Source organism: Pimephales promelas, chromosome 19, assembly GCF_988280905.1.
Source record: "Pimephales promelas chromosome 19, fPimPro1.hap1.1, whole genome shotgun sequence".
NCBI classification, from domain to species: domain Eukaryota; kingdom Metazoa; phylum Chordata; class Actinopteri; order Cypriniformes; family Leuciscidae; genus Pimephales; species Pimephales promelas.
The window spans coordinates 9653895-9672873 of NC_142787.1; the positions used below are offsets into that span (position 1 = coordinate 9653895).

Sequence of the window (18979 nt, forward strand, 5' to 3'; positions counted from 1 at the left end):
GTAATTTAAGTGTTTGTATAGCTACAAAACAGTTAATTATTACCTTCATATTAGGTTAATGAAGCCTTATAGGCTACAACTAGACTATATATATAGACCATAGTTTACAGCATTAGTTAAGAGATTTGATTCCCTTGAGAAAAATTGCCATTTATTGTAACTGATATCCAAAATAATCGATATTGAATCGAATCGAATCGTAATCGAAATCGAATCGAATTGCAAGCTTGTGAATCGAAATCGAATCGAATTGTGAAATTTGTCTCAATACCCAGCCCTAATGATTAGTACTCATGTCATTGACTGTAAAACAGTATGTTACAGGAATCACTAACCCATCGATAGAGACTTTTAGATCACTAAAGTCGATCGCGAAGAGTTTTCAAAATCAGAGAAAAAAGCCTAGTAGTAAATAGTATCTATGGGATGCGAACGTGCGCGCGTCAAAAATGACATGATTGTAACAGCGCGTGCACCTCCGACCTTTGGACTCATGCGGACGCGTCCCAGCTCAGCCACAGTAACAGCTCATATTAGCCAGCTAAACTATAAATAAAAAATATATAGCTGCTCCCTCGCTGTATTATGGGTTTGCTATGTGGGGATAAATGTGCTGCTGGTTATGTTTGTGAGACAATCAGCTGATTAATATTATTATATTAAATTATATATTAAAACCCTTGATCCTCACCTGACTATGGCTTTGTAAACAGTATCCATGATGTGGTTTATAATGAACTGTGGTACAGAAACAGTGACAATGTTACACACTCTTGGCTTACTCTGGCTATTCTCTGCTGTCTCAGCCGACGAGATGTTTGTCCCTTTTTAGCAACCGTAGCTTCTTCGAAAGGGAGGGGTGAGCAGTGGGCTGAGCCCTTAGTGCAAACCTGGTGCAAACTCGCAACCGAACCACTAGATGTCGCTAAAAATCCCACATTGCACCTTTAATGATTTATCATATCCACATATCCAATCAGAATGTTATTTTTATTACTTGACCCACCCGAACCGCAGATATAACCCTGATCCACGCATCATGCACACACACACACACACATACAGACACACACACACACTCACTCCCCCACACACACTCACAGCCGTTGGTTCCTCACAGACGCTGGTAGGAAGAACCACACACTGCTCCTAACTTTCATTAGAGTGTGTGAAGCGAGCGGTTATTGACAGTGAGGCGATTAAACTGCCGCTGTGTGTGAGTGTGTGTGTGTGTGTGTTGTGTGTCTGAGTTTGTGAGAGCATGTGTGAATCTAAATGTGCATGACTGTGGATTTGAAACTCTAGCCGAGTGTATGTTTGTGCATTTCTTGTCATATTGAGAGTTTAAAAAATGTGTGTGTGAGAGAGTTAGTGTAAGTTTGTGTGTGTGAGTGTGTGTGTGTGTGTGTGTATGTGTGTGTGAGAGACTGTGTGCACGCTTTTCCTTCCAACAAAGACGGAAAATCAAACTAGCCGAGCAGGGGAATGTACGCCACTGCAGACCAGTGTGGAATTCTGGGATATGTGTGGATCCGCCCTGCTCCCCTCCCCCCTCACACACACACACACACACACTGAAGACAGAGAGAGGAAGTGGGTCATGTTCAAACTGAACACAAACAAACCAACTCAAAAATCAAACTCTGTTTACTGACCACACTGTGGTGAAACCACACACACACACACACACTCCCAGTGGATCATTGGATCAGAATGAGGAGATTCAGAGGAGGAGGAGATTCTAGGAGTCGCTGGCGGTTCTAAACATCACGCACTAGCAAATCAAACACACACGCAGAAAATACAGCTGCTCTTCTCAATGATCTTACGAGCTTCTGCACTGTAAATGTAAAACACACTGTTGCATTTACACACACACACACACACACACACACACACACACACAGTTAGATGTTGATAATGTTAGTGAATGCTGAGATTAACATGAATAACCGCAGAAGTGTTGCAGGAAAACAAGAGAGCGCTCATGAATCCAGCAGGTGTTTCATTTCAGAGTCTTTCGGTGGGAAAATATCAGCATAACGAGGTCCGTTTAACTCGTTTAATCCACATACACACACACACACACACGGATGCAAGAATATATACAGTTCAATATGGGTTGTTTTATTCTAATCTTCATTCATCAGTGTTTACTGGAGCAAATGCCACTGCAAGAAACATGGTGTATATGTGTGTGTATATATGTGTGTGTGTGTGTGTGTGTGTGTGTGAGAGAGAGAGAGAGAGAGAGAGAGAGAGAGAGAGAGAGAGAGAGAAAGAGAGAGAGAGAGAAAGTGTACGTGTGTGTTCAAATAGAAAACCCAAACACAGACACTTGTTCAGAACGACTCAATCACAAACACACAACACGTCTCTGATCCTCCAGATTATCTGAACAAACTCACTCGGACAACAACACAACAAATCTCCCAGAATGCCTCAGTGACAGAACTCACGAAGATCACGTGTTTCTTTGATGATCAGTAACTCATGAATGCAGTTTTCCGCATTCAGACACACGTTTCACATCGAGCGGCACAAGATGGCCGCCGTGAGGAACACACACACACACACACATAAACACACACACACACTCTCTCTCCCTTACTCTTTCACACACACACACACTTCAATTCAGGGCCGACGCATGAAACATTCACAACTATCTTCAATGCTTCGTAACATATTAGTGTCACACTGGACTCGTCACTGCTCGATATATACAATAAAATGAAGATCAAAACATTAACAAACTACAAAGCTTTAAAAATGACTCCAAAACAAACTAAATAATTAGTCGTGCTCATTAAGTTTTCTAACGATCCCGTCAATTAGACTAACTAGAAGTGAAGATAAAACGAACACAAAACTACAATATCAAACTAACTAAATGTTTAATAATAATAACAAAAAATACATACAAAAGAAATAATTAAGCAATATTCTCATCAGCGTTCAATCAGCTTTATTTATTTAATCTGCATATTGTCATATCTGCACCTTTCCCTAATCTTATTAAATATACGCTTCATCTTTCATTTTAAACTCCTAAATATATATGGCTGATCAAATCAAATCATTTACACAGAAAAATTACAACTGCATAAAATTATGATTGTGCATTGTGATCACTGATCATGATCATAAATTATGCATTATGAAATTGTTTTATTTTTAATATACAATTAAGAAAGTAGGGGCGGCAGGAGACCGTCTCAACGGTCGAGTCATTGAGTTATTCATTCAAAGGATTCGTTCAAATGACTGATTCGTTCAGGAATGGGGCAGTTTATGAATGAGTCATTGAATCTGTGGCTCAGCCGATTCGTTCAAAACACTGAATGAAATTAGTTTGGAACTTTTTTGCGTAACGCAAATAGGGTTGGGTATCGTTTGAATCTGAACGATTCCGATTCCGATTCCTTGTTTCGATTCCGGTTCCTAACGATTCTCGATTCCGATTCTTTTAAGAGGCAGGGTCAAAAAAGTTTAGCTAACCTTGCTAACCAACGGTCTTTCTGAAGGAAATACTCCTTTCTGAAGGAAATACTCCTTCTGTAAAATACTCCTTTTGTCACAAATTTTGCATTTTGCCGAGATTTCGTTATTTTTAGAAAAGTGAAGCCACACTTTGGATCGCCGACGTAAGGTACTCATGTTCGACTCGCGTGGTTATGCCAACACTTCCGGTAGACGCTTCTTCGTTGGTGTTGTTCAGCGGTTTCTTCTTCCGCTCGGCGGACTGTGAATATCGAAACTAGGAATCGAAATTTTAACTTTTGAACGATTCCGGGAAAAACTAAAAGTTAGTCTCGGTTCCAATCGATACTCAATTCTCGATACCCAACCCTAAACGCAAACAAAACAAAAACAGTCAATATTGTGTCTAAAATGTAAGTGACTTAATTTGATTTCAATAAACAGTTCAATGTCACATTTTCACACGTGGTGGTGTTCAGTAAAACTTAATCATATGTTTAAAATATAAACTCTTCTTATATTAATCGCATCCAAAATAAAAGTTTGTGTTTACATAATATATGTGGGTGCACTGTGTATAATTATTTTATATACATAAATACACACACGTTTGTATATATTTAAGAAATATTTTCATTTATATACTGTATATAGATTTATATATAATTTATATTATATATAAATATTTTATTTATAAATAATATTTTTTCTTAAATATACATGCATGTGTGTATATATATATATATATACACACAAAATAATTATACACAGTGCACCCACATATATTATGTAAACACAAATTTTTATTTTGATGTGATTAATAGCGATTAATCGTTTGACAGCCCAAATATATATATATATATATATATGAAGAGTTCAGATGCAAAAGCCTCTAAATGCCATTTGAAATTTTCTTCTTTAATGATGATTTTTATCAAACTTGTATATTTAAGTTCAGTAATTTCACTTAAATAACAATTAATAGGTAATTATCATTGCCATTTAAGTGAAATCACTGAACTTAAATATACAAGCTTGATAAAAATGATCATTCTAGAAGAAAATTTCAAATGGCACTTAGAGGCTTTTGCATCTGAACTCTATATATAGTTGACTCAGTGAGAGTTGATTCAGTGTGTGTGAGTGAGAGTGTGAATGTGTAAGTGTGTGTGTGAGAGAGAGAGTGAGTGTGTGAGTTTGAGTGAGAGAGTGTGAGTGTGTGATCGTTGATTCAGTTTCATAAATCAGTTCAATTTCAATGAATCGATTCCAAACAAACTTCTGATTTGTTTGTTCACGAAACGTTCACGAAAGTGTCTGTGATATTGTAGAAAACAAAGAGGAATCTACTGCTGTTTATTGTCTATTTTTGCATATAACACATGATTAAATATTAAACAAGGCTAGATTGTTATTTCACGGCAGATGAACCGATCCTCTCTTCCTCTTCACTAGCTACAGCAATAATATGAGTTTACCCCACTTTACGTGCTTGAATTTCGAAAAATGAATTGCAGTAGAAACAAATGTCATTAAAAAGTGTTTTATTATAAAACTGCCTTATGTGTAATTTGAGTGACTGAATGAAATAAATTGTTAATTGTGTAATATTACAGTAATGCCGTAGCTGACAAGATTCCCAATATATCCAATAATCCATATCAGCCGAACTGAATCAGATCAAACAGCTGTTAAACTAAATCATATGTTCTGTGTGTGAGAGTATGTGTGTGTGTGAGAGAGAGTAAGTGATATGTGTGTGAGTGTGAGAGAGAAAGAGAGTGAGTGTGTGAGAGTGTGTGTGTGGTAGAGAGAGAGTGTGTGTAGTATGTGAGAAAGAGAGTGTGTAGTGTGTGAGAAAGAGAGTGTGTGAGTGTGAGAGAGTGTGGCACACACACACACTCAATGGTAATGAGATATTTCTCCCCTGCAGAACTCAGTGTGTGCAGAACCGAACAGAACATCCCGTACTTCCAGAATGTTCCTAATTTCCTCAGAGCAACAAGTCGACAGCAATACACACACACACACACACACTACTAATCAGTGCCAAACACAATATATCACGTACTAGTTCCACACTCTCAATGTGTGTGTGTGTGTGTGTGTGTGTGTGTGTGTGTGTGTCAATAACTTAGGCTAAAGGTTCGTTCACTCCAAGAACATTAACTATAGTTTTATGACACCAAACTGTTTGTTGATGACGTCATCGACAGCTCATCCAATCAGACTTCAGGACATATTCATCTGTCACTTTAGCAATATTAATAAGTGTTTGATCCACTGTTGTTTACTGTTCAATCTGATCCTTCTGCACATTGAATAATATACTTTAAGAACATTTTTAATTATTTTAGGGCCATGCTTTTCTAAAACAATTAACTTTTTTATTCATACTAGATAATTTAAAAATAATAATAATTAATGATGAAAATTAATAATTACAATAAATAGATTTAATAAGATGTGTACAAATAGATTTAAAATACGTTAAACAGAATTAACAATTAGATGAGAATTAATAATTACATTTATATAGATTTAATAAGATTAAAATAAATTAAAATAATTTAAAATACATTAATAAATATAATAAATAATTAACAATTACAGGCCAATTAATAATAATAAATTATAACAATTAGATTAAATAAATAATAAATAATTTAATTAAAGAAAAATAAATTAATAAATAGAATAAATAATAACTATTATATTACAATTATTAATGACATTAAATATATTTAATAAAATTAAAGTAAATAAATAAAAAGAATAATTAATTATGACAATTTGATTTAATAAAATTAAATAAAAAATTGATTTAAAATAAATTAATAAAATAAGAATAACATTAAATTAACAAAACAATAAATTATAACAATTAGACTATATAAATTATAAATGAACAGATAATGTAATAATTGATATATTAGTTAATCATTAGACTAATAATAACAATTCGATTAAACAGACTCGATTACACTAAACCGTAAAAAACAAAACAAATAAATAAACAGAATAATGTCTTGACAGAATGTCAAGTGGATTGAAAAAGTGAGGAGTTAAACTGAACTGTTGATTGTTATCGGTACAAATTGGTTCTCTATAATAGTAACTAAAGTACCTTTAACTGTCAGGATGAGGCCTTAAAATCGTTTAACCCTGGACGATGTAATAAGACACATATCTGAGCAGAAACACTGTAAGCGTGTGTTTGCTGCTGGTCAAGAGTGTGTCATGACATCCAGCTGTCAGTCTGCACTGGATCAACACACAGACTCACACACACTCGCACGCGCGCACGTTATTGATGTGCTCCAGTGGATCGCGCGCAAGCTCTGAGGCAGGAAGTTTTCTGGCTGAATCTGGATCAGTTTTGAGTCCGTTCGGGACTGTTGCGCAAGCACCGAATCCCCGTGTGAACACGAACCGGATCGTACCTGTTTTCCCCGGTAGAAGAGTCTCTGTTGCTCGGGCTTCACGTCGAAGATGTCGCGGATCTTCGCGCGCAGGGACTCGATCTTCGTGAGGCGCGAAAGATCCTCCACCGTGCGCGTTTCTTTCCCGTCGATCGTCCGGATCTGAATCCACATCGCGATCGATCGACGAGCGTCGAAAACACACCGAGCGAGCGTCGAAAAGTGCGTGTGTTTTGGGGGGGGCGTCGGGGGCGTGTGTGCGCGCGAGCGAGCGCGCTCTCAGGGATCCATGCGCGCTCCTCTCTTTCTGCGGGGGAAACGCGCGTCTCGCGAACGAGGGCCACGCCAAGTCTCGCGAGAGGATGGGAAGTGTCGCGAAATGTAAATAATATGGAGAAAAAAAACCCAGTGGTGTTAAAGAGACAGAGACGCTTTCTTTATACAGACCGTGTTTTTTTTTGTTATGAAAAGTGTGCAGTTTCTTCATTGCAGACAGAATCTGTACATCATATTTGTATGGCATACAGCATTAAAATCGTGACTACACTCCATTTTTACATTTATCACTGTAATTACAGTGAACAGGGATTTGAAAATTGTGTGTGTAAGTGAGACGGAGTCAGTTTGTCTGTGAAAGTGAGTGTATGTGTAAATGAGTGTGTGTGTGGGTGAGAGAGAGTGAGACTGAGTCAGTTTGTGTGAGTGAGTGTGTGACTAGGAGTGCAAGTATGTGTGTGTGAGAGAGTCTGGAGGTGAGGGTGTGTGAGAGAGTCTGAAAGTGAGAGTGTGTGTGTGTGTGAGAGAGAGAGAGAGAGTCTGAAAGTGAGTGTGAGAGAGAGTCTGAAGGTGAGTGTGTGTGAGAGAGTCTGAAGGTGAGTGAGTGTGTGTGAGAGAGTCTGAAGGTGAGTGAGTGTGTGTGAGAGAGTCTGAAGGTGAGTGAGTGTGTGTGAGAGAGTCTGAAGGTGAGTGTGTGTGAGAGAGTCTGAAGGTGAGTGAGTGTGTGTGAGAGAGAGTCTGAAGGTGAATGAGTGTGTGTGTGTGTGAGAGAGAGTCTGAAGGTGAGTGTGTGTGAGAGAGACTGAAGGTGTTTTTGTGAGTCCGAAGGTGAGTGAATGAGCGTGTTTGTGTGTGTGTGTGTGTGTAAGAGAGAGTCTGAAGGTGAGTGTTTTCATCTAAAATTATTTTTCAATTGTTGTATGATCCGCATTAATGCCATTTTCATGAGCTCATATTAATAGACAGATTTGACACGTGTCCTTCTGTTAATAGTCACAGGGTGATTTAAGAGAAACTGCAAAAATTAAGTGATTAAAATAAGTGGTGACCAGTGACAAAACCTTCAAGTTTCACACATAAACACACTGCATTGACCTCATAAACCTGCAGAATCAGATGTTTTGGTCTGTAATGTATCCTAATAACAGGATAATTTCCTCAATCTTAAGGCGTTCACTGCCCCCTGCTGGAGACGTCCCTTCACTGACGATACACACCAGAGGATCATGAGTAGAACTGTATGGAAATCACATGACAGTATACATGGCATGCAATCATAAACACTGTGCAACGTCAAGGTAGAGTAAGTTTGGACCAAACTCAGACCAAGACTGTGATGTGTGTCAATAAATGATAAAGCACACAACACTGGTCTGTCTTTAAATAAGGTTTTTATTATCACAGAAGCAGTATATGCATCACTACAGAGGTGAAGGTTTCAAACATGTGGAAATAACCCATGAAGAGGGGGTGCGAGTAACAGCACAGCCAACACAAGCAGGGGCACGTCTGATATACAGATAGAGAAACGCCGGCGAGAGGTAACAGAGCTTTGGATGTTCGATTCGGGTCTCCGTCAGGGGTTTGTACCTGTCGTGTCGTTGTGTTAACACACACACACACACACACCACATTCAAAGAGATCGACGTTCACCGACTCAGACAGTCAAAAAACTACAAACGAAATTCTGAGGTAAAAAACAAAACAATAAAACTAACCATAAACGTCACACAGAAGAGCAAGACTTCATAAGCATACTAAAAAAAGTGATTAATATCCAATCATAATCAAAACGTACCCAAAAACCAATAAATGAACTTTTTTTGTGTGTATGTGTCTGTGTACATTCCAGAAAATGTATAAACATAAACACAAGTTAAACTGAGGAGGGCAAACACAACATCATCACGAGCGACCACTCGTACCCTCTGAAGCCTGTGAACGCAGGGAGGTTCAGTGTGTGTGTGTGTGTGTGTGTGTGTTCACAGGCTGCAGAGGGAGTGTGTGATGAACAGCAGAAGCTAGTCTTCATCCGAGGAGTCCCTATCGAAGCTGTAGGCCATGAAGAGCACGTCGGGTCGAGCGGGGACTGAGGCCTGGCCCGGCTTTACCATCTCAAAGCCCAGGAAGCTGAACGTACGCATCAGTTTCACTGCGGACACACACACAGGTCAGAACATCAGAACACACACACGTCAGAACACACACACAGGTCAGAACTAGAGATGTTCCGATACACTTTTTCTCTTCCCGATACCTGGACTCAGAGTATCGGCCGTTACAGAGAACTGATCCGATACCTGGGTGTGTATCTATACAATTCATTCTAGCCCTGTATGAATTGATAAATTTATTTTATGGTGTGCTTCAGACTTATCCCTTAATAAAACATGAACAAATACATACCGTGAACTAGAATATGTTTATTATCTGACATACACTTCACAGCAAAATATTATTATTTTTTTTTTAAGTGAAAGACCTTAAAATGCAGCCACACATCTAATACTTTAAACTGAAAAAGGTATTTTAGATTTACAACATAACTGTATAAAAAAGTGCAACAAATAAATCTAGGAATCTAAAAAAATATAAATGAATAATATATTAAAATAACCTCTTTATAATTTAAAGTCCAGAAACAATACACGGCATTTCAGTGTCTTCCAGAACAATAAACTCGATAATTTTGTCGGTTACATTTACTGCTGGTTGACTGTCTTTTAAAAAATTTTCTCTTCATTTGAATGAAGCTTCCTGAGATTGTTGATTCTGGCGCGGCTCATTCTCCGTCTGCTATCGTGTTCTGCGGGGTGACGCATCTTCAAATGCTTTATTAAGTGTTGAAGCTGCTAATCTTGAGCCACCCCTCAAAATTGCAGTATGGCAAATGAGACATGTCGCCATTTTACTGGCTGGTCTAGTCTTAAAGGAGAACTCCGGCGCAAAATGAACCTTTGGTCTAATAACACATTGGTACCTAGTCAACCGTTCTCTGAGATTTGTTTTCATGATAATCGAATGCAAAGAGTTTTATCTCTAAAAACTGTTTAGCGTATAACGCTAGTATATAGGGCAAAGAGTAATGAAAAATAAAAATCGCTAGTTAATACCAATAACAAGGCTCAAAATAGCCCCACACTAACACAGTAACATAATGAGGGTCCCTACATGCAAACCAAATCATTGGTAACTTTGTAAATGAACAGACAGTTTAATAAGAAGATACGCCTGCGATATGTTATGGCGCAGTTTTATTCATAAACAATATTTATATTTAATATTTATATTTAAACAATATGAATGTAAGCCAGAGGAGAACTGGCCCCCGACTGAGCCTGGGTTCTCCCAAGGTTTTTTTCTCCATCCAATCTGATGGAGTTTTGGTTCCTTGTCACTGTCGCCTTGCTTTTGGCTTGCTTTGGGCTTGCTCAGTTGGGATTATTTAGTGTTTAGCAATGTTGTTGATCTGTGTTGTGCTACTTTCATGTTATCAGTGTGAAGCTGCTTTGATACAATCTAGGTACCCCAACGGAAGGGTACCCAAAAAGTGGTACGGTTCGGCTTTTTGGTACCATTCACAACTTTTGACAGTGGAAACGCAAATAATTGCGTACCGAACCAAACTGTACCGTACCGTTCCACTCAGTGGAAACGAGCCATTAATCCCTAGAGCTATCCAAGTTTAGTCGAGCTTCGTCACACACACACACACACACACACACACACACACACACACACACACACACACACACACACACACACACACGTACGTACCACGGTCGTCCCGGTTCTTATAAAAGCAGACGAACACACTGAGAACCTTCAGATGCTCCTCAGCAAACTCCAGCAAAGAGATGAAACTGAAAAACACACATAGATCAAACTACATTCGACTTATACATATGACATTCAGTGGGGAAAAAATAATGTGGAAAATTTTGTTTGGAAAATATTTAGTTATTATGAGTTTCATAATTAAGTTTTTCCCACTCAATAGTATAGTATCTCTCTGTTTATTCATTCATCTAATTGGTATAATTTTATTTTTAATCCAGTTTCTGTTATTTAAATCAATTTTTATTATTTTTTATAAACTATTTTATTATTTATATTTGAATCTAATTTGTATTTATTTATAGTTTACATTTTTTATTTATACATTATTACTCAAGTCATTATTTTCATTTATTTAATTATTATTATTATTTTTATTATTATTATTAATATTTTATAACAAGTTTTACACAATTTTATTTAAACAAAATCTATATTTTACTGAATATTTGTATATGTATTTAGATCTACTTTTTATATTTATTCTAATCTATTTAAGCCAAATTGTTATTTAAATCCATTTTTATTATTACATTTAAACAATTTCATCAATTATTTTTATATTTTTTATCCATTTCATTATTATTTTAATCGAATTACTTTTATTTCTACCCTAATTATTATTTACTCATTTCCTTTTTTTTTACTATTTTAAAAGTTGTTTACACATTTTAATTAAAAAAAAAAAAATTCCAATGTATTTAAATTAGTGCCGTCAAGCGATAAAAAATTAACGCTGTTAAAATGGGTTTGCGTTAACGCCGTTAATAACGCGTTAAACTGACAGCCCTAATTTTATAAAAACAATTTATACAATTTATATTGATTAATCTAAATTTAATCATATTTTCTTTCATTTTATTTTAAAATTATATTTTAATCTTTTTTTTTTACAATTTTAAAATTTTTGTATTCAATATATTTAAAATATAATAATAGCATTGAAAAGTAGATTTAAATTAAATTAAATTCGATTTATTATTGTAATCTAATTGTCATCCTTGACTCCTCCGTTCCCTCGGCCGCATCACTGAGCCGTTGCTATGGTTGGATGGCTGTGTGCGGTTGCTAGGGTCACCTCTCTTTGCTGCCCTCAGGGAAGGCGTCGCAGGGAATGTCCACGAACAGGCCGTCTCCCCGAAGCACCGCTTCCCATTGGATGATCCGAGAAACGGTGGGCCGGCTCAGGAAGTGAAGGATTCTGGGACGCCCGCTCACAGCCGGCTCTTCAGTCACAGTCAACTTCCTGTCCTAAGAACCAGAGACAGGCGTGAGCTTCAGTAGCCGTTAGCACAGATACGAATGCCTACGAATGCCACAGATACAGAAACTGATGATCTACAAGCCCTCCGTCATCATAATGCATACGACTCCAGGGTTACAGGAGAAACACCCATATCTGAAGATGACTCGCTCCGACACACGGCCAGAGGAGTAAAGGTCCACGCACACCGAGTCATATTAAAAAAATACATACGACCTCACGTTGTGTCAATCACATTAGCACTCCGCCTCCGAAACTCTCGTCCATCATTAAACAATTCCGATCCGGTTCGATTTTGTGTGTTCTTCGCATCCATAGCAGTCCAGAGCCAGCGAATGACGAGTGCGGGAAATGCATGCGGAGCTGTAGGACTCTGTGTGCAGGGGCCTTTACGCTAGATGATGTGCGACGGATGTAGGAGTAGCGTAAGCTTTGAGCCTTTTGTGGTTCGAGCTAACAGCGCTGGGCAACAAACGCAAGCTCCTCCCACATCTCCCTTTCTAAACACTCTCGTTTCAGACTAATTCGTGACTGGTGTTTGTTTGCTCGATCCTCTGTGCTTCTGCCATTATCAGGTCAAAGATCACTCATCAGAGGTCATGCATCAGGTCAGAAGTCACTCAGAGGTCATGCGTTAGGTCAGAAGTCACTCATCAGAGGTCATGCATCTGGTAACTCAGAGGTTATGGTCAGGTCAGAGATCACTGATCAGAGGTCACTCAGAGGTCATGTATCGGGTCAGAGGTCACGTGTCGGGTCAGAGGTCACTCAGAGGTCATGCACTGGGTCAAAAGCAGAGCCCGTCTAACAGAGAGCCTTGGCACTTCCTATTAGCCCTATTGTGCATCATCTTGATTGCAGTTCCATTAGAATTCCACTGGAGGTGATCGCGGGCAAGTGCAGAATGATTGGGAGTCTATGGGGCTAAACGGCTAAAGCCTAGTTCACACTACGTGATTTTAAGCCCGATTTAAGCCCGATTTGCAAATCGTTGAGTCGCCGACAAGTCAGGGTGTTATCGCGTGCAAATCGCGGGCGATTAGCGGACGATTAACGCTCGCCAATCCGTTAGTGTGAAAGAGCCAACAACGCATCAAAGACAGCTCGCAGACACCTCGCAGACAGGTCACCGAGCTCAGAAAAATATCTAGCCTGCTAGATATCTCGAGCAGTCGCGCGACTCAATCTCAGTGATGTCATGAGTACAGCCAATCATAGCAACGCATGGGTTGAGGACACCAGGTAAATCTTACTTTTTCTTTTTTGCATTTTTTTTCTCAGAGCAGATCGTCGAGCAAACAGTGTGCAGCACTAGTTTCTGTCTGACGTCCATATTCGCGTGTTATGTTCTTCTCTGTAGTTTCGCGTCATTTCTGGTTCGTTTTATTGCGTGGTTTTTCGTTACAAAACATGGTTTCTAGACCAGATAGAATCGTGTTGTTGTCAACTCGTTATTTGTTTGATTATTTTCAGGATTTAGACCGTACTATAGTACTGAAACAGCTCTCATTGAGTCACAAATGATATGCTCTTATCATCCGATCGTGGTTGTATCTCTATGCAGTGCGTTGTTAACTCGTGTAGTGAGTTACCTCCTGTTGTGGATCAATCACGTTGTGTTGTGTGGTGTGAACAGCTAAACAACTTGAACACTCATGATTTCACTGAGAGCAAGTCATGTAATGTGAACTGCACAGTTCAGCCCAACATTTTAAAATCATGTAGTGTGAACTAGGCTTAAATGGGTCTCTTTCACCTGCTTGTCGTTAAATCAACATAGATTTTATTGTTGATTCCGCAAGTTCAATATAGATTATAGACCAAAAGTCGAATGAACGAGTACTTATGTCCTTTTGATTTCTTACAGGTTAGGCCGTTGTTGGCCGGAACACGCTAGCATTCTGCTATTGAGTGACGTCATCACATTTTTGAACGGATTTTTAGAACAGATAAGTAAACTTAAAAATGCAATTTTCAGCTGAGTGTATCATCTTTGCCCTCCCTTTTGAATGCAACTTTAAATTACATCCTGAGAAAAGTGGATTTCTGGGGGTGAAACCCCATTGACTCCCATTCATTCTGCACTCGACCGCGAGCGCCCCTGCATGGACAGAGACGTGTTACTGCAGCCAGTCCAGAACCCGGAAGTAACAAGCCAGTGCCAATTCTCTTCAATTAGACATTCTCTGGTCAGAAGTCACTCATCAGAGGTCATGAGTCGGGTCAGAGGTCACTCATCAGGTCAGAGGTCACTGATCAGTGGTCATGCGTCGGGTCAAAGCTTGGAAGAGCCAGGGCATGTTTTAGTATAACTCTGTGTTTGTCTGAAAGAAAAGTGTAATTTACACCTAGGATGGCTTCAGGGCGAGTAAACCATGGGCTAATTTAACCCTTTCACACGCAAGTTTAAAATATTCTAACTGACCCCCCAGCGTGAGTTTTTCAAGGCGACCGTTATTTAGAACTTGCCACTTTAATGTTTCCATGGTGACGCGTCATTGCTTGTCACGTGACACAGCACAACCAGAACAGAGCGCGAAATGAATGATGATCTGCTTTTATGTCATTTTTCCTTTTTTATTAAAAATATTCAAAAATGTATTAGCTATATCATGAAACACCGATATTCCGATTGTCAAATATGTGCAAGTGGATGGGTTTTGTTGTTTAGACATCTTTATAACGATCGCGTTAGTTGAGCTGTATGCACAATGGGCGGCGCCATTTTAGTTTCGTTTTCAGTTCAGAGAATCGGATCTGTTGGATTTATAACGTCAATTCATCCACTTCTCACGAAATACATGATAGTAAATGGCTGGTGAACTGGGAGAAGAATAGGGTCAAATGTTAAGCTACTTACACAATGTGTATCTGATATGAATAAAACGTGTCGTCTTATTATAATTGAAAGGATTATTATTGCCGCTTCTATAGACATCTGTGTGTATTTTACAAACTCAAAATCATTGTTTTGCTAGTACATATGTGTATTTAAATGTCTGAAACCTAAAATAAACATTATGTGGTTGAAAACACTCAATAGTTGTGATATATGACAGCACTGAGTGCGTCTGTCTCCGGCTCAGCGCCAGCCAACGCGCGAGAGCAAGTTTAGCAGTTGCTGACGTGTGCACTGAACGTTCTAATCACACCGGTGTGATCGTACGCCCCAGGGACCAGCCAAGACTGATCACACCGGTGTGGTCGTACGCGTGAAAGGGTTAAAGCAGTGAAACCGTGGTCATGTGACGTGTGCTCTTACCGAGTACAGCTGCTGAGCTGCGGGTGTGTGATCCCGTGACCCGTTCCCTCGCCCACCTGGGATCTTCAGAGGTGGGTGAGGGGCATCAGGAACACCACAGAGGCCCTGGACCAGTGGAACTACTACAGCACACGGACAAACTGCGGAAACACACACACATCAGACCCACTCCATCAGCATGGGTTACAATTAACAGGGTTCACACATCTCAGTTAACTTCAAATTCAAGGACTTTCCAGGTCCAAAACCCCCAAATTCAAGGACTTAAAAGGGTCGTCGGACGCCCATTAACCTCAAGTTGGTGTGATTCTTCAGGGTCTTCATGCAAAGTTTTTGTAACATATTTTGGTTTAAATTCCTCAATGGTCGTGTAAAACACCTTTACCTCCTCAACAGCTCTGCTCAACGCGACCCGTTTTGTGCACGTTCCTTTAAATCACTCTCTCCTGTGGTGTGTCGACAAGACACTAAAGTAATGACTTGGTGGACTGTATAAAAAATAATTGAGGGTGAAATATGCTAATACGGGAAAGTCCGTCAGTGCTCGTGGGCGGAGCATGAGCATTAGGACATTCTCAATAATCAAGCATTTAGTTTTTCTGAGCAGTGTTAGACTGAGGATTAAAAAGCATTGAATGAATTTCTTCATTGTCTGGTAGTTGTCCACATGCTACACACACCTATATGCAAACACCATATAAAAGTGAATTGTGCATCCGATGACCCCTGTAACGTGGGGACAGATGTCGAGTGGGAGCGAGGTGACATCATGTTGCCTTAAGATACATCGTTACAGTTTTCATGAGTCAAACAACTACGCAAAAAAGGCTTTTTTTTTTGACAGATCTGATATCTTGTATTTCTGTTTTGCATAAAACTGAAGAATATTCGAAACATCCTATACTGTATTCTAGAATGATCTGATATTAACTATGGGTTTTATTGAAATGAATGAAGCTCATGTAACTAAAAGCTTTAAGATATATGAATATGCTTAAGTTTTTCTTGGCTTTTCATTACCCGTCACAGGCATTCTCTGTAATCTTCTTGGTGAAACAAATATCTTGAAAGTTATTCATTTTATTTTTTTGTATATTATGTATATTTATTTTGACGCTGTGTCTGAAACGTTGAGGTACACATCATAATAGTTTCGGGAATGTCATGGCAACGTACAAGACACAACACCCCACGCGGGAAAGACTTGACGTAACGCATAAACGCGTTTAGATAATCAAGCAAGCTCATTGTTTTAATTTTAGTTTTAGAATATCATGCATATTTTTCACTTTGGTTTGGAATATTAAGAAAAATAACATTTGAATGCTCATATTGCCACAGTTTTTGCTTTAACATGTTACACATATCTAATCATTTCTTTAATGCATTAAAATTTTAATTGTGAAACTTATTAAGCTTTCAATATGCTATTAAAACTAGTGTATGAAATGGCAAATGTAAATTATGTAATTTCATTTTCATTTTGCCCCAAACGTTGCTAGAATTCTAATGTAAAATGCTAATTTAAATAAAGAATGCAAAGCCATTTTACATATTACATTTCAAATTGAATATTGCTACCCATATGCTTCCATACAGAACAAATACTTGTTTAATGATAATGATACTGAATTAATGATAATACTAATTTAATGATGATCTGACTAATTTTATTATTTTAGATGCACTGTAAAAATGGCTTCTTGAGGTTTTAACTGATATTTTCAGGTGTTCATTTTATGTTAGGCAATTTTGTTGTGCTCTAAAAATGTATGTGAACATTAATGTCATTGATAAATTATTAAAAAAATAATTGCACTGTTCTTCACTTTCCAAAATGTTCATTAAAGCCCATAAAAATACACATATTTCAAACTCCAATTTTGTTCGTACAGGTTACTAAACCATGTAAATACAATAATAAAAAAAGCTAATGTTTTAGTTTCCAGTCCACAGAATAATCCAAAATGTTCGGCTTAAACATTTACAAAACATGCATAACTGGATAAATCCTATGTAGTAGGCCTATTTTGTAGGATGCAAAAGGAATAATTTTGCACACTTTATCCCACATAAAGGAGAATCTGCTGCTCATTTCTAATAACCTTATTGCAACGTTGATGTATTAAATCGTGACGTCACCAAGCGGCTCTTCTCATGTTCACGTGCAGTCAAAGCACATATAAAATGATAACAGATCGAGTATGCAACAGTGACGTCTGCTGCACAATAAATTAATGTACTTCCGGTCATAAGCGAATGATTTTCATCCCGCATATTATTGTCACAATTGTTTATATACGATATTGTTTCATAAATGTTTTTGTGTGGTCTGATTTTTATATTTACACACATCATATTAAAAAAAAAACACACTCAACGGGATAAAACACATCACCGAATCTCATTTCAATGTACAATACTGAAAATAAAATAACCAAAAAATAAAATAATCGTCGGCGCGATCAAAGGCCCGAGGCCGAAGACGTCATGACGACGATGTGACGTACGTGTAAAGAGCGAGGCCTTCGACGTCAAATCTCAAAACAAAACTACTTTATACCTAAATTAACATAAGCGCGTTTATAATTCACCGAGCTGTGAAAATACAAGCGTTTATCGCTTAATATGCGATATTACGACACCAATCAGGGGCGTGGACGTGAATTTAAAGGGCTAACGTTAAGTTAAATTTTATTAGGCTACATATCCTTCATTTATATTTCAGTTTATCACCTTAACGTGACATGATGATGGGTTTCCAACACATTAAAAAAACTTCACAGATGTACTTCAGAGTGTGTTAGATGACCAAAACAGTTTAGAGCGTTACTAAAAACACAACTGCTAACATTAGCATTAGCCCCTCAGGCCCCTGTGAGGAAATAATTCCCACTAAACCCCCCATTAAACCGCACAATTAAGCCAACAGCCCTTATTATAATGAATTCATATTGTCATATGAACATTTTCAAGTTGTAATATTGTGAGTAAACGGGCTGTTAACGGGGTAGAAGTCTCTCTCTCTCTCACCTTCCCATCATGTCATTAATACTGTTACTGAGTGCCTCCATGGTGCTGATTTCACACTGTTTCTTTCCTTCTTTCTCACGGGCAAAGCAATGACTGTTTAGGATCCGCTGGAGGTTGGATTTTACCATCCGGCCTCGGGAGAGTTCACGCCGGCCTGTGTGCTCTCTTCTGCGGTCAGCGAGTAAGTGAAGACCCGGAGGAGGGGATGCGCATTTAGACACGCGCAGCGCTACTATTGCGAAGGCCGTGCTCATGAATACTCATCATCTCGTCATTGCGCCCTTGCGCAACAGGCTTCGAGTGTCCAGTCACGTGGGAACTTAATATTCAAAAGGCATTCGCTTTCAGCCAACCGGATGAGCGAACGTCCGCTGGTGTTATTAATATTCATGAGCCAAGCC

The 18979-nt window shown here is 38.5% G+C and overlaps 2 protein-coding genes and 1 long non-coding RNA gene across 5 annotated transcripts in view; 1 reads left to right on the forward strand and 2 right to left on the reverse strand.

Moving 5' to 3' along the window:
- uhrf2 (ubiquitin like with PHD and ring finger domains 2) overlaps positions 1-7203 on the reverse strand; it is a 51530-nt gene extending 44327 nt beyond the window's left edge. Inside the window, exon 1 of one of the 2 annotated variants that reach the window (XM_089123921.1) lies at positions 6611-7203. Coding sequence is in view for 1 of the 2 variants with exons in the window: in XM_039663962.2 (XP_039519896.2) it covers positions 6927-7079 (153 nt within the window). In the remaining variant the exon portion in view is untranslated. The remainder of the gene's footprint in view (positions 1-6610) is intronic. The other variant, XM_039663962.2, reaches the window with a different exon arrangement.
- Positions 7204-8555: 1352 nt separating this feature from the next.
- On the reverse strand, positions 8556-18783 carry oaz1b (ornithine decarboxylase antizyme 1b). Its single transcript, XM_039663964.2, is given in 6 exon segments — positions 8556-9334; positions 10960-11045; positions 12098-12270; positions 15546-15632; positions 15634-15685; positions 18579-18783. Coding segments are annotated over 6 exon segments (657 nt in total). The 5' UTR covers positions 18707-18783; the 3' UTR covers positions 8556-9203.
- On the forward strand, positions 12265-13783 carry LOC148970738 (uncharacterized). 2 transcript variants are annotated; one of them, XR_016147576.1, is made up of 3 exons: positions 12265-12879; positions 12910-13027; positions 13058-13783. It is a non-coding gene; the product is annotated as an uncharacterized LOC148970738 (long non-coding RNA). The 2 variants fall into 2 exon arrangements; XR_016147575.1 differs by having other exon boundaries at positions 12265-13027.
- Positions 18784-18979: the final 196 nt, after the last annotated feature.